Here is a 12,988-nt window from a genome sequence, read left to right on the forward strand (position 1 = left end):
ACAAGGAAAACAAGAAAAATGAAAGTTTTCACTCAAGAGATTCATAAACTAATTCTACTTAAAGTGTGTATCTTAAAGTGTGTTTCTCTCTAAACATCTTACCTAGTTTAGAGAGAAAATGATTGGCTACCAAAAACATCTTCGACTTTAAATTCTTCCTCATCCTCAGCTTGAACACAATGTGGTTTTTACTTGTTTAGAAAACAGCCCTGGATGTTGATAAAAAAAAGGCAGGAAGGAAAGAGCAGGGAGTGGTATTTCATGAGAAGACAAAACCTAAACCATTTACTGTTGTTTTAGAACTTTCTATTAAGAAAAAGCTATTTATATTTCAATTATGTGACAGGATGCCACAGTTTGAAGTAATTTTGGAAAAAAGAGGCCTTAAAATTAGGTATTAATGGTGCCAACTTACAAATCTTTAGATTATTATATTGCCATAGCAGACATTCATAGGCTGCATTTGTTTAGAACACTAAATCAAACACCTCCTAAAATCAGCAGCAAATTTAAAATATCAGCCAGGAAAAAGCCCAGAGGAAGTCTGCATTTGTCACACAGTTCACTTCACCAGAGTTCAAGCAGAAAAATATTACCAATACACAATGAATCCCAAAACAGTTTCTTCCCCTAGCTCAAAGTGTATATTTTCAGAGATAAGCAAAAACCAGATTATTTACTGTCCTCCACCGTGCCCTCTCATCTCATTGAGGCCCTGTCTTGCTCCTCGTTTTTGCTGCCTGACACACACAGAGCTGCTCCCTCTTCTTGCCCATGACAGGAGCAAGGACAGGGTGTGTGCTGCCCCCCAGCCCCCTGAGGCTCCCTGTCCATCCCCACAGCCCTGCTATGGGCTGGCTGAGCTCACAGCCAGCCCCTTCCCCCCGCGACCTGGACACACGCAGCACTAGGGACGCAAAATGAAATTACTTCATTGTGTCCATATGCCCACACACACAACAGGCTCACACAGTTAGAAGAACTTAAAAAAAAAAAAGACACTTATACCCTTAGAAAAGTGAAAGTACCAAAGCTCCTCAGAAGCTGTACTAAAAGATTAACATAAAATCTATGTAAATTATTGTAGTTCTTGGTCTCTTTTCCATAGTGGAGAGCCAGGTTTATGGAGACTTATGGAAATTAACAGCATAGGTCTGCAACGACAAATCAAGGAGGTCAGAGATGCTAATAGCTGGCTTCACATGTGCAGGCACATGTGTGCAAACACAGATGCTCAGTGAAAATTATGATTTCTTTCCAAACCTCTCAATGGTTGTCCTAAAACAAGGATTACTGCAAGTTATTTGGTATATCAACTGAATGCAAATTAATCTTTTTTTAAAAAGGTTTTTATAGGGAACTGTATGGAGAAATCTAATAATTCTCAACTAGTTTAGCCAGGAATAAATATTCACCAAGAAAAACTTCTATAGAACCTGAGAAAACACTCGGGAAAAGCAGAATCTGTTACAGAGAAGACAAAATATTTAAAATACAATAAGTTCTATAAGCCTATATAAATTCAAATTAAATAAGCCAATAAGTTCTAGAATAACTAGTTTGTTCTCAGACCAAAAAGTCAAGTATTTTCACTGAACACCAGAGAAATGTAGGTGTAGCTTCTTTTATTTTCAGCTTGTCTTTGCAAAGCAAGTAATCTTTTCTTTGTAACATTGTCTCAATAGAACATTGCATTATATATATGCAATATATGTCTATACGCAATACATGTGCATATGCAAAATATTATGGTTTTGGATATAAGAGATATTATGACATAAAGGCTGATATTTAGCCTGAACAGCACAGTACATTTAACTTATACACACAACACAAGAACGGTTCCACTTTGTACTCACTCTTACAAAGTTGTCAGGGAACAAACCTCTTCTGCCTTTGAGCTGTCCTTCCCACCAGCCTCCATCATCTTTCTTGATATTGGTGATTATGTCACCTACAGTGATTGTCAGCTCATCATCGTGTTGAGCTTTGTAGTCGAACTCCACTATCGCCTCCACTAAAAGAGAAACACACACAGGCACAATTATTGACTACATTTAAGCTTTCCTGGCTTTCAGAGGCATAAGAAAACACCAATGCAATCATTTATTCTCAGTGAAAGTAATATATTCAGCTTAACCAATTGAGTACATCAAAGAGGCACCATGCAATGGTAATGTTCTGTGGGTAACTGCTACAAGAGAGGCTGAAGTGAAAGAACACACAAGAAACCCATCATGGTTAAGGCAACATGCATTTTTCTTTATTTTTTAAAGGAAATCAATTTGTTATGCTTCAGCAATATTAATTCTGGCAGCATTAGACAGTTTATTTTTGTTTCTTGGACAAAGTTTTACCTTTTGTTCACAGGGCTTTCAAAGCATTCTATTTTATATGGAAATAAATACGTAAAGGTTCTCAAATTCATAAGCATCCCAAGCCACTGCAACTACCTTGCTAAATACATCACTATCAACCTAAAATATATTTTACAATAATTTTTTCATCATGATGATTTTCACTGTTGTTTATATAGAAATGCAAAGCTTTGCTGCACGAACATGAACTCATAGGGTTTCATCAAAGAGAAAAGATTTAGTTTCACTTGTTACTACGCATCAAAGAATTAAGATTAAATACTTCTACTGCTCTAAATGTCTGTTATCAGTTATAAGCATTATAAACTTGCTGCCATTACATGGTATGTCTGTCTTTTCCCAAGAGGTCACCTCATCTTTTGAAACCATACACACAAGTAAGTCTCTTTAGAGAATTAAGGAAGTCATAAAGACAGAAAAATTCCTTCAGAGAATCAAAAATAACACACCTGGGGTACTCAACATGGAAGCCATAGTTATATTTAGTGGTTCATCAAACATTTACTGGCCAAATTGGTGAGGTCTGGACAGCCATACCTCTAAAACTCATTCCTGTTTTCTTCAGTGGAAAAGCTCGTCCCAAGCCTTCCCACCAAACAGCACTGCAACCATTGAAACAGCAAAGTGAGAAATAGTATCAGGCATCTGCTTTCTGCACAAATGACTGTGCCACGTAAACCCTGCAAGCTCTAGCCTGCAAAAACAAAGCCAACCATTACACCACAGGCAGCAAAAAGGTTCTGCCTGAATAACAAACCCTGCATACTAAACTGAATTAAGTTGACAGGAAAGCAGAGTTACTTCTTTCCACCCCCAAAATGTCACACAGTCACAATGCTGAATATCTCCATCCCTCCTCCAGAGCCTGCAAGTCATAGCTAAAGCAGTGTTCTAACTTTTGGATACACACCAGCCACAAGTTTATGGCTTATAATATTCCTCTATTACTTCATCAGTGAAGTCAAAAACCATTGTAAAACCAGTTTACAGGAGGCCTGCTAAACTACATAATGAACAGCAAAAGAGAAAGACTGGCACCACACACTGTAAGCTGACAGGCAAACAGAACATGAAAAATTTATCAGTGAAACTTAGCTGAAAAATCAGAGTCATTCAGGCTGAGAGGGACTTCACATCTCTAGTTCAGCTTTCTGTTCAAAGCAGGACCAGCTGTGAGGTCAAACCAGGTTACTCAGGGCTTTGCCACATGGGTCTTGAAATCCTCCAACCTCCTCCTACAGAGGCAGGTAGGGCATGCAATAGAATCTGCTCCACTGCTTGACTGGGAAAAAGGCTCCAACAGACTGTAGAGAGAAAACCTTTCTTGTATCAGTTTTCACCCACTGGTCTTGTTGCCCACCCTCCACTGCAGGGCAATAACTCCATCTTCTTGATAACCTACTTGTAAGCTTTGTAAGGCTGCTATTAGGAACTCCCAGTTTCTCTTCTCCAAGCTAGACAATCAAAGCTCTTCTAGATTCACGTTCCTTCACTTTTTAACACATGAACTGTTCCACCAATTTGGTAGAAATCACAGATATGAGGAGAGAGCACTCCACTGCCTTCTCCGGTACTCGATAGAGACGTTAGACTGAAGAAGTTCCAGCACAGCCCCCAGTGCTACTTCATTTATTATCAGCTTGCACCTGCAGTACAAACCACTAACCACTGCCTAAATCACAGTTTTTGAGGTTGGAAGGCACCTCTGTAGACCAATCCCCTAACAATGCAAAAACAGCCAAAGCACAGATTGCTCAGGGCCTTATGCAGCCAAGTTTTGAGTATCTCAAAGGATGGAAATTCCAGTGTTTGATCACCCTTAAGATTAAAAATGCTTTCAGATATGTCAATAATATCAGCCTGAGCCTTCTCTTCTCCAGACTGAACAGCCCCATCTCTTTCAGACCTTCCCCACACATCACAGGCTCCAATCCCTCAAACACCTTCATGGCCCTGCACAGGACCCACTCTGCTCTCCCCATCTCTCCCTTGTACCTGAGAACCCAGAATTGGGCACACAACTCCACAGGTGCCTCAGCAGGAAGGAGAGGGCAGAAGGATCCTCCTGCTCCCAGCACTGTGCCTAAAGCAGCCCAGGGAGCCAGCAGCTGCCCCTGCACAGGCACACGCTGCTGCCTCGTGCTCTGCCTCATGGCCACCAGCACCCCTGGGCCCTTCTCCACAAAGCTGCTCCCCACACCCCCAGGCACAGCCTCTACTCCTGCCTGGGGCTGTTCCTCTCCAGCTGCAGCACTTGGCATTTCCCCCTGCTCAGGAGCATCCTCTCAGCCCCTTTCTCCAGCCTCCTGAAGCCTCCACACATGGCAGCACGACCCTCTGGGGAGTCCAACACTTGCTGGCTTTGCAGCACCTGCAGCCTGCTCAGACTCCTCTGTGCCCTGTGCTCCTGCTCATCCCTGCACACACTGAGCAGCACCAGCCCCATCTCCCACCCTGGGGCAACACTGCCAGGGACCAGCCTGCAGCTGGAGCTCCTGCTGCCCTTTGGGGCTGCATTTCAGACACTTTTGTCCACTCACCTGTACTGCCCCTCCTCAGTTTGTCAAGTTATGGGAGACAGTGACAAAAGCTTTGCTGAAGTCAGCATAAACAACATCCACTCTACCAAGTTGTTATGGTAGAAGTCTAACAGATTGCTCAGACATGATTTCCCTTCCATAAATCCACACTGACCACTCCCAACTTTCTTGTCCTTCATGTGTTTGGAAATGGCCTCCAGGATTATTTCTTCCATCATCTTCCAATGGTTCACATGGGGCTGATCACTCTGTAGTTTTCAGGAAAAAAAATGAGGCTTCTCGCTCTTCCTGAAGACAGGAGATGCATTCTTCTGGTTTTAATGAACCTCTCCTAATCACAGTGACTTTTTGAAGACCATCAAGAGGGATCTCCCAGTATCAGTTAGCTCCCTCAGGACATACCACACCAGGGCCATGGCTTTGCATGTGACCAGTTTGTTTAAATATTCCCTAACCTGATTCTCTTCCACTGAGGGAAAGTTTACTTTGCCCTGGACTTTTCTACTGGTTTCAGAGTCCTGAACAGGCCAAAGTCTTTCCTCTTCAAGTCCAGGGTTGCCACCCTGCCCTCTGCCTATCCCCTCCCCACCTCTGGATCATGAACTTTATCATCTCCTGGTCAGTGCCACCAAGCCACCCTCAGCCTCCAGAGCCCCAAAGAGTTCACTGTTTGCAGGTATGACATCCAGTGGACAACACACTCCAGAAACGTCCTGAACTGCTCACACCCAACCCAGCACATTAACAAGTTCCACTATCCCTCCAGAAGATATCAGGGTGATGGAACATGAGCTGTCCTATTGCATCTTCACAATCCCAATGAAATCCTAACTCTAAAACTGCATACAGACAGGTAATTCCTCTTCTTCGCATTCCATGCTGTCTGCATGAGAACACAGACATTTCAGCTGTGCTCACTTCCCAGAAAGAGTAGCAGAGTTTTCCCTGTCATTCTGAAAAGCACTTCCTTGTCTATATGGGTATGCTTGATGCAGACCCCCATCAGTCCTGATTTTTTTTTCATTACAAGGTCTCCATTGTTTGTATCACATTTTGTTTGCCAACCTGGTCCACCACTTGCTCATAAGATAGTTAGCAGAGATGCTTTTGCCTCAGTCAGGTGAATCCCATCTTTTCCAAGCAATCCTCAAAAGACCCTCATGATTCTAAAACTAGAATTCTGTTGCTGACACCAACTTTGAAACCTGCTTACCCACAGGATCTCTCCGCTCATCCTAACACACTTTGCTCTCACCCAAAGGACCAAGGAGAATCCAGCCAGGCTCCCACACTCTTGGTCATCACCCCAGAACCACAGAGTCACAGCTGATGATTTCAGATCCCTTCAGGTGGTATCACAAACCTACATGGGAGAGCAGCAGGAGCAGTGGTGTGAAGCCAGACAAGCTCTGGCAGTTTCACCACAGTGTTCCAGACCCTGGCAGGCAACAAGCCTCCCTAGATGACAGGTCAGGTCAGGTCAGGTCACAGCTGGGAGTCTCCAACACTCACAGCAGGGAATTTCCCTACTGTTACCACTTCCCACTTTCTCCTGGTGCTTCTGCATGGCTCAGATTTACCAGCTTGGGTGCTTCACCGGACTGAGCACCCAGATCCCCATCACCTACAAAAGTACTGAATCTGTTCTTTAATTTCAGATCTTGAGGTGGAGCAGGAACCTTCCTCCTGGCATCACAAATTATAAATTCATGTTTTCAGGTTTGCCATTCAGGGAGTCTCTAAATCCACCCCAAGAGGCACAGACTCCATCTGCCCTTTATTCAGGAAAATTGTCGGTATGGGCTCTTGAAACCTCAGGGACCTGAAGATCTGGAAAGCCCAACCCTCTGAGTTCAGCCAACTAACAAATTTTTACACATATATCTAATATATGAACTAGAGTCCCTAAATTAGCATCAATATTATCCATATATTTTTATATGTGTGTGTGTGTATGTATATATATATATATACACACACATATACATACATACAGTTTACCCCAGACCAACCAGTGCATTTGGATCAGAAGCTGTATTTACACAATAGCTCTCCAAAGACTACTGGATTCAAGCAGAGGCAGAAAGGTAAACACATCAATGAAAATTTTTATCTCCACAGAACACAACAGGACTGTGCCTCAGAAAAGGCAAAATTTAGACTATTCAGCAGGGTATTTCCAGTTTGGTTGAACCCCAGGAAAGAATTTTGAAAGCAAGGTCCTGTATCTTCATTTTTAAGCAGCCTACTAGGACATCCTTGCTTTCAGGACTCAAAGCTTTTTGTGTGTGTCAAGTCATGTCTCCTCCCTGCTGAGGAAGCTTTAAAATCCTATTCTGATTTTGCAGTGAGTGCAATTACATAGTGCCTTCCTCTTCCTGAGCAGCTAGGAGGTGGGCAGAGAGCTGTAAGCGGGAGATGACAATGCAGCAGGGATTCAGGCTGGCTCCAACCACTGATTCTTCAAACACTCCTCAGCATTCAGACTGCAGCAAGATATAATGAAGGAAGACAAACAACTCTCCCACTCTCTAAGTCCCATATTTTTCAAGACTTCTAGAACCTGTTGCTGTTCTTGCAGCTTTCCCTTAAGAAGGCTGCAAAAATTACATGATTAATGACAGTTTTCTTATTAATTATGTTCTCTCTCTTAAGCTGAGGCACCAAAAGGTAGAATGGGGCTGTTGACCTGACCCTACAGTGGCTTGGGTAGGCTGGAGGCACTGGAGTCAGCTCCCTGAAGTTCGCACTAGTTCACATACAGACAGCAGCTGTTCAGTCACTTTTGTTTTACTGAAAGTTTGTTTAAACAAACAGAAAACCCCAACCCTTCACTGTTCAGGCTTTTCTCTGTCTACAAAAGTTTTCACTTCTTAAAAAACACATATAAATATTTTTAAAAGCTGCCTCCTCTCAGACAATTTGATTACTGTAACATAAGAGTGTGTAAGCAGTCAGAGACATATGAGTCACCAAAGTGAGACCACACAATCGAGATGTTTATAAACTCTTCAAAGGAAACCAATAGCACAGTTTGGAAAGAGAAATAGGAGTACACCTAACAAATGTGCAGAATTGTGACAAACTGATGGGAAGGTACTTCTGAGATCACTCAAAATTCTCATTTATCACAGTAGTGAAGCCTTGAAGAGCACAAGACAGGCAAAAGTGCTCTACAATTGTTGGGTTCTTGCAGTTGCAGTTTTTAAATCAAACTCATTTTCTAAAGCATGCTAAACCACAGCACCTCCTCAAATTGTGCTCTGAAAAATTCATTCTGCCACCCAAACTTAATATTTTTTTGTTTCTTTTGAGCTGAAACTTAGTCTTCATGGAAACTGGATTGATACTAGAGACAGCACTGATCCAGGTTTGTTACAAAAAAGCAGATCAGAAGTGTGCTTCACATCTGTAAGAACAACATACCTGATTCCTGAAGTGCTGTGCTAGATTTCTCCTCAGGAACTGGACTAAAACTGTGTCCCAGTTTGCACAATGATTCATGATGTGAGAAAACACTCCTTGGACAGTGAGCTCAAATTAATGTTATTTGTTAACCAACAAAGGTTGGTCTTAGGCCCAGCTCTGCCAAGGTAAACAGATTGTTGCATTAACAGCCAAAACTCAAATCCATTTCAAGCCAAGAGAAAAATAAACTGGCAAAACTGGGACAGGCAGATCTGGTTTCTCTTTTTAGAGAAATTTTCTTCAAATTATTGTAACTCATGATGCCTGAAAGTCAAACCTGCCCCAGCCAGCTACTCTAGCTACTCTTTCTGTTAGAAAAAGGCATTTTGTACATTAGGAATGAAATTCAATATCAAAAGCTATTCAGTTATTTTGATCTACAAGGAGAACATTTATTCTCATGCCAACAAAATCAGCCATTCCTAGTCCTGTATTAGCATCAATCCAAATTGTAACATAAAAACTCATGAAATAGAATCAAAGGTAGTTATTAAGAGCCCTGCTGGAGACTGGCACAGTACAACTAATTACTGCAATGTCAGGGACAAAGTCTTTTTTTTTTTCATTTAATGCTTAGTGGTTTGGATTTAAAATGCACAATTTGAATTGCTAATGACATGAACCAGGCATTGAAATGCAACCTAGCAGCTGTATTTTTAAAAAGCACACCTAGAAAAACACCTGTTGATTAAAAGTTTAACTGGTCCTACAGTCCTACCATTCATTCATTCATTCCACAAATTAGTCTTGCACACACAGATGAAATTATTTTAGTGATAATTACAAATATTTTTCCTACTGTTTAGTTTGTTTCCTTGCCACATTTTAAATTATAAGTAAAATCTAATTTCTTGAACTGACCTAGTAAGAATTTCTTTAATAATGCTACCAATACTTGAAGACAGAAATGTCTTCTGTTTATTCTATTTTCAGTTATTGTACAGTGCCTTTCCAAGCAAGAAAATATAAAGAAAAAGAAACAGAGATTTGCTACTGGGCAACAAAAACTATGTTATTAAATCAGTTTCTTGTGAGACATCTGAAGTGTGTAGGCACAATGGAAATGTTATTAACCTCTTTGGCACTATTCCACCCAAGTAACAGCATCCATATGGCAGCACCACCTTCTGCAGCAGTCTGCTTTCACACCCAAATGTAGACATTAAAGTGAGTAAATACAGTTAGACATGGCAGTCAAGGAGTTAAGAGCTGTAATTTTTATGTTTTCACATTTCTAAGCCACTCAGCTTCATATGAAGGATAAACATGCTTGTTGCATTGGCTTACCCAAAAAAGCCAGAACAGAAACCAGACAGACTACCTGCAAATATTCTGCATTCAAGCCTCCAGTCAAAGCTCAAATTGCATTTCCCGAGAAGAGAGAGCATCACGCTTTTGCATGAAGATAACATAACAGGTTAAAAATCTGACCATTGAATTCCATCTGCCTCAACTTCACAGACAAGGTCTTCTTCAAATGCGCTGTTCTATCTGAGACACCCGGGTACAAACGGGTGAGCCCAGCACACTTTCAGAGCTGAGGGGTTTGAGGGGTTTCGCTATTACAATGCCCAAACGGGCGGGAAGAATGATCGGCAGAACTCCATGATATCAGAAGGCTAATTAATTACTTTATTATACTATATTATACTAGAACTATATTACACTAAAAAGAGCTGTCACTAACTAACTAGAAAACCCATGGCTCTCTGCCCCAGAGTCCTGACACACACACACACGTGTGGGTCCAGTTGGCCAATGAATCCAAAGCACCATCACCAGAACCCAATCAAGCAATCACCTCGGGTAAACAATCTCCAGAACACATTCCACATGGGCACAAACACAGGAGCAGCAAATGAGATAAGAATTGCTTTGATCACTCTTTTCTCTGCTTCTCTCACAGCTTCTCTCAGGAGAAATCCTGAGAAAGCTAAATCTCTCTCTGTTCAGAGGGCATGTGAATACCACATATGGGCATACTTTTTTGCTCTATGACAGGTTGCAATAAAACTCTTAGTGAAATATTAGGAACCACCAGGAGAGAAAAAAATCAATATCTTTTATTAGACCAAACAGCAAAGCATGACTGAACAATCTGAACTTAAATTTAAATACACAAACAAACAAACAATCAAAAACCGTAAAGACCCAAAAAAACAAACCAAAAAAACCCAAGAAAAACCCACCCAAACAAACAACAAAGACCAAAATCAAAACCAAAAGAAAAATATATGGAAAGAAAGAAAAAGGGAAATCACAGGAAAGGACAAATAAAAACCACAAAATAAAAACTACAACCAAAACCCAAGCTACATTACATTCAATAATGCTGATTTCCTAAACTAGACCTGGAGGGCCAGAAGGTCTGAAGATCAAATATGACCTACAAGGCCACTGTTTTCTTCACTCTAAGAACACTGAGCAGCTGGCAGCCCAGTCACATGAGGGATGCTGTGGTACAGATGGGACTGAGAGAAGACAAGGAAAACAGATCCATATTAAGTCTGATGTGGCTCTTCTACCAGAGAACAAAATAATCCATAGTTTATAAAGACTCAACTCTCTCAATGTCATTACACTTTGTAATATGAGGAATGAGTCACTGAACAGGCTTTGGAGTCATCATTCTACCAAAATGGAAATGCCTTGTAAAAAAATTGGTTAAATACCAATATACCTCTGACTTTACAGCTTAAATGTAAATTACAACTGGGATTTTTAAGAAAGCTTGAGCTGTTAGTTTGGTAGCATGTCTGTGGCATAAAAAATAAGTTCAACATTTTGTTTCTACTTGATTGCAAGCAAGATCCATAATTTCCTTGAAAAATAATTCTAAACTTTGCTCAATTTTTAACATTTTTCTTTTGCAACACTATCAGGAATAATATTCCCTGCTAAAAGTATTTGCAAGGGTTTCACTTCATGAAAAAGAAAAGCTGTAGGGGGAGGAAAAATCAATATCAGAAGGAAAAGCAGTACTATTTAATCTTCAAGACGTTAAATCCATGCTACATGATAAACAGCAGCTCCTCCACTTAGACAACAGCCTTCAGTTTACATTAGATTTCCTATTTCCCCTTTGCAAACAATGGGGGGGAGCTAAAGGTCACATCCCAGAATAGCACCTCTGCTCAAAGGGCAGAGCAGCCTCAGAAGGGGCCCCTAAATCAGATTGCCCGGGGTCCCTCCTTGTGACAGCCACAAACCCTCTCCAGCTGCACCTGGGACAGCCCAGGGAGCCACAGAGGGCTCGGGGCAGATGGGAGGCGCTGGGGGAAGCTCTGAGGGGTGAACTCACAGCCACACACAGGCACACAACAGAGGACCCCAACCACGTCCTAATCCACAGGACAGGGAGCACTTGGCCCTGTCCTGATGTGATGCTCTCTGTCCAGCTGACAGAACACCTGAGCTGTCCTCCAAGAAAAGAAGAGAGCTAGTTTTCTGTTTTTCAAAGAGGTGTGCTTGGTTCCAGTTTTTAGAACAAACAAGCACACAGTTATTTGAATGGAAATCACCCAGTAGGACAAGAAATACTTTATATTCCAGCTAAGCCACTTGGTATGACCACAATCCATTGAAAAAATCTCACATTTACAGTCAGGTGAAGAACAACAGTAAGTCAGTGTGTCTGTATGTTGGTATTTATGTAGGACCTTTTCACATAAAATATACATCTCATAGCAAGTCTGTAGTAAACTACTTCAGGTAGGTATTTCTAAGAAACACTATGAATTTAATTTTTTTCCTAAGCCTATCATAGTAGTTGCCTCTAAGTGAATTTATAGTGTCACACCGTATCTCTGATACAAACTTTCTATGCAATATGCCAAAGCACCAGAACACCAGAAACGTTGCACATGTAACTGTGGGGTAAACAAGGAAAGATCACTGTGGTAGTTCTAGGTGGCAGCAGTAACATCTATATTCTCCCTTAATATCACTTTGGATCCAACAATACATGTTAGAATTTATTGGGATGAGTCTCCTTAACTGTTTAGAAATACTGAGATTGCATAGATACTCTTTGGCATTCATGTGGCTGTCAGTCAGAGGAAACACTTCTATTCCATTAATTAATTGATCTTTTCCTGCAGGCAAAATGGTCTTTCTGCCTTGGACAACAAACTACTCAAATCACATTTTTGCAACTGAAAGAGACTAATTTAACTGTAATCCATTGGTTCTATCTAGCCAGAGTGCCTCTCCACTACAGCAGATGTTCCCACTGCACACAGCATGCACAAACAAACCTACTTTAAATTCACACTGTCAACTTTGCAGACAATGTGCATTGTGTTAACCTGTAACTAAAGAAACGTAGCGCTTCTCAGAGGCAAAAGTGTCTTGAGAGCTGTTCACCTTTGGAATTGCTCTTCCCCTTAGAAAGTAATGCACACAAGGACCCATTCAGAAGAAGTGGAAGAGATAAAATTCAGAGGAAAACATTTAACATCATCATCTTGACGTGAGTTCCTGCCTCCTCCAATATCCATAAAAACAATTCCAAGTTCTGAAGACTGTAAATTATTATACCCACTGCTAAGAAAAACAGAAAAGGAGAGGAGTGCTTAAGGTAAAAAAGACAAATAAGTCCCA

General features: G+C 41.2%; 1 protein-coding gene across 3 annotated transcripts in view; it reads right to left on the reverse strand.

Annotated features, from left to right (window-relative positions):
- SH3KBP1 (SH3 domain containing kinase binding protein 1) overlaps positions 1-12,988 on the reverse strand; it is a 211,984-nt gene that overhangs the window by 185,123 nt on the left and 13,873 nt on the right. For 2 of the 3 annotated variants that reach the window (XM_054271714.1, XM_054271713.1), the window contains exon 2: positions 1,860-2,017. In XM_054271714.1, coding sequence (XP_054127689.1) covers positions 1,860-2,017 — 158 coding nt within the window. Of the gene's footprint in view, positions 1-1,859; positions 2,018-12,988 lie in introns of those variants that run through there. The other variant, XM_054271715.1, reaches the window with a different exon arrangement.

Source organism: Melozone crissalis, unplaced genomic scaffold (genome assembly GCF_028551555.1).
Source record: "Melozone crissalis strain CALT ecotype California unplaced genomic scaffold, PUWL_Pcris_2 ptg000013l_1, whole genome shotgun sequence".
Lineage (NCBI taxonomy): Eukaryota > Metazoa > Chordata > Aves > Passeriformes > Passerellidae > Melozone > Melozone crissalis.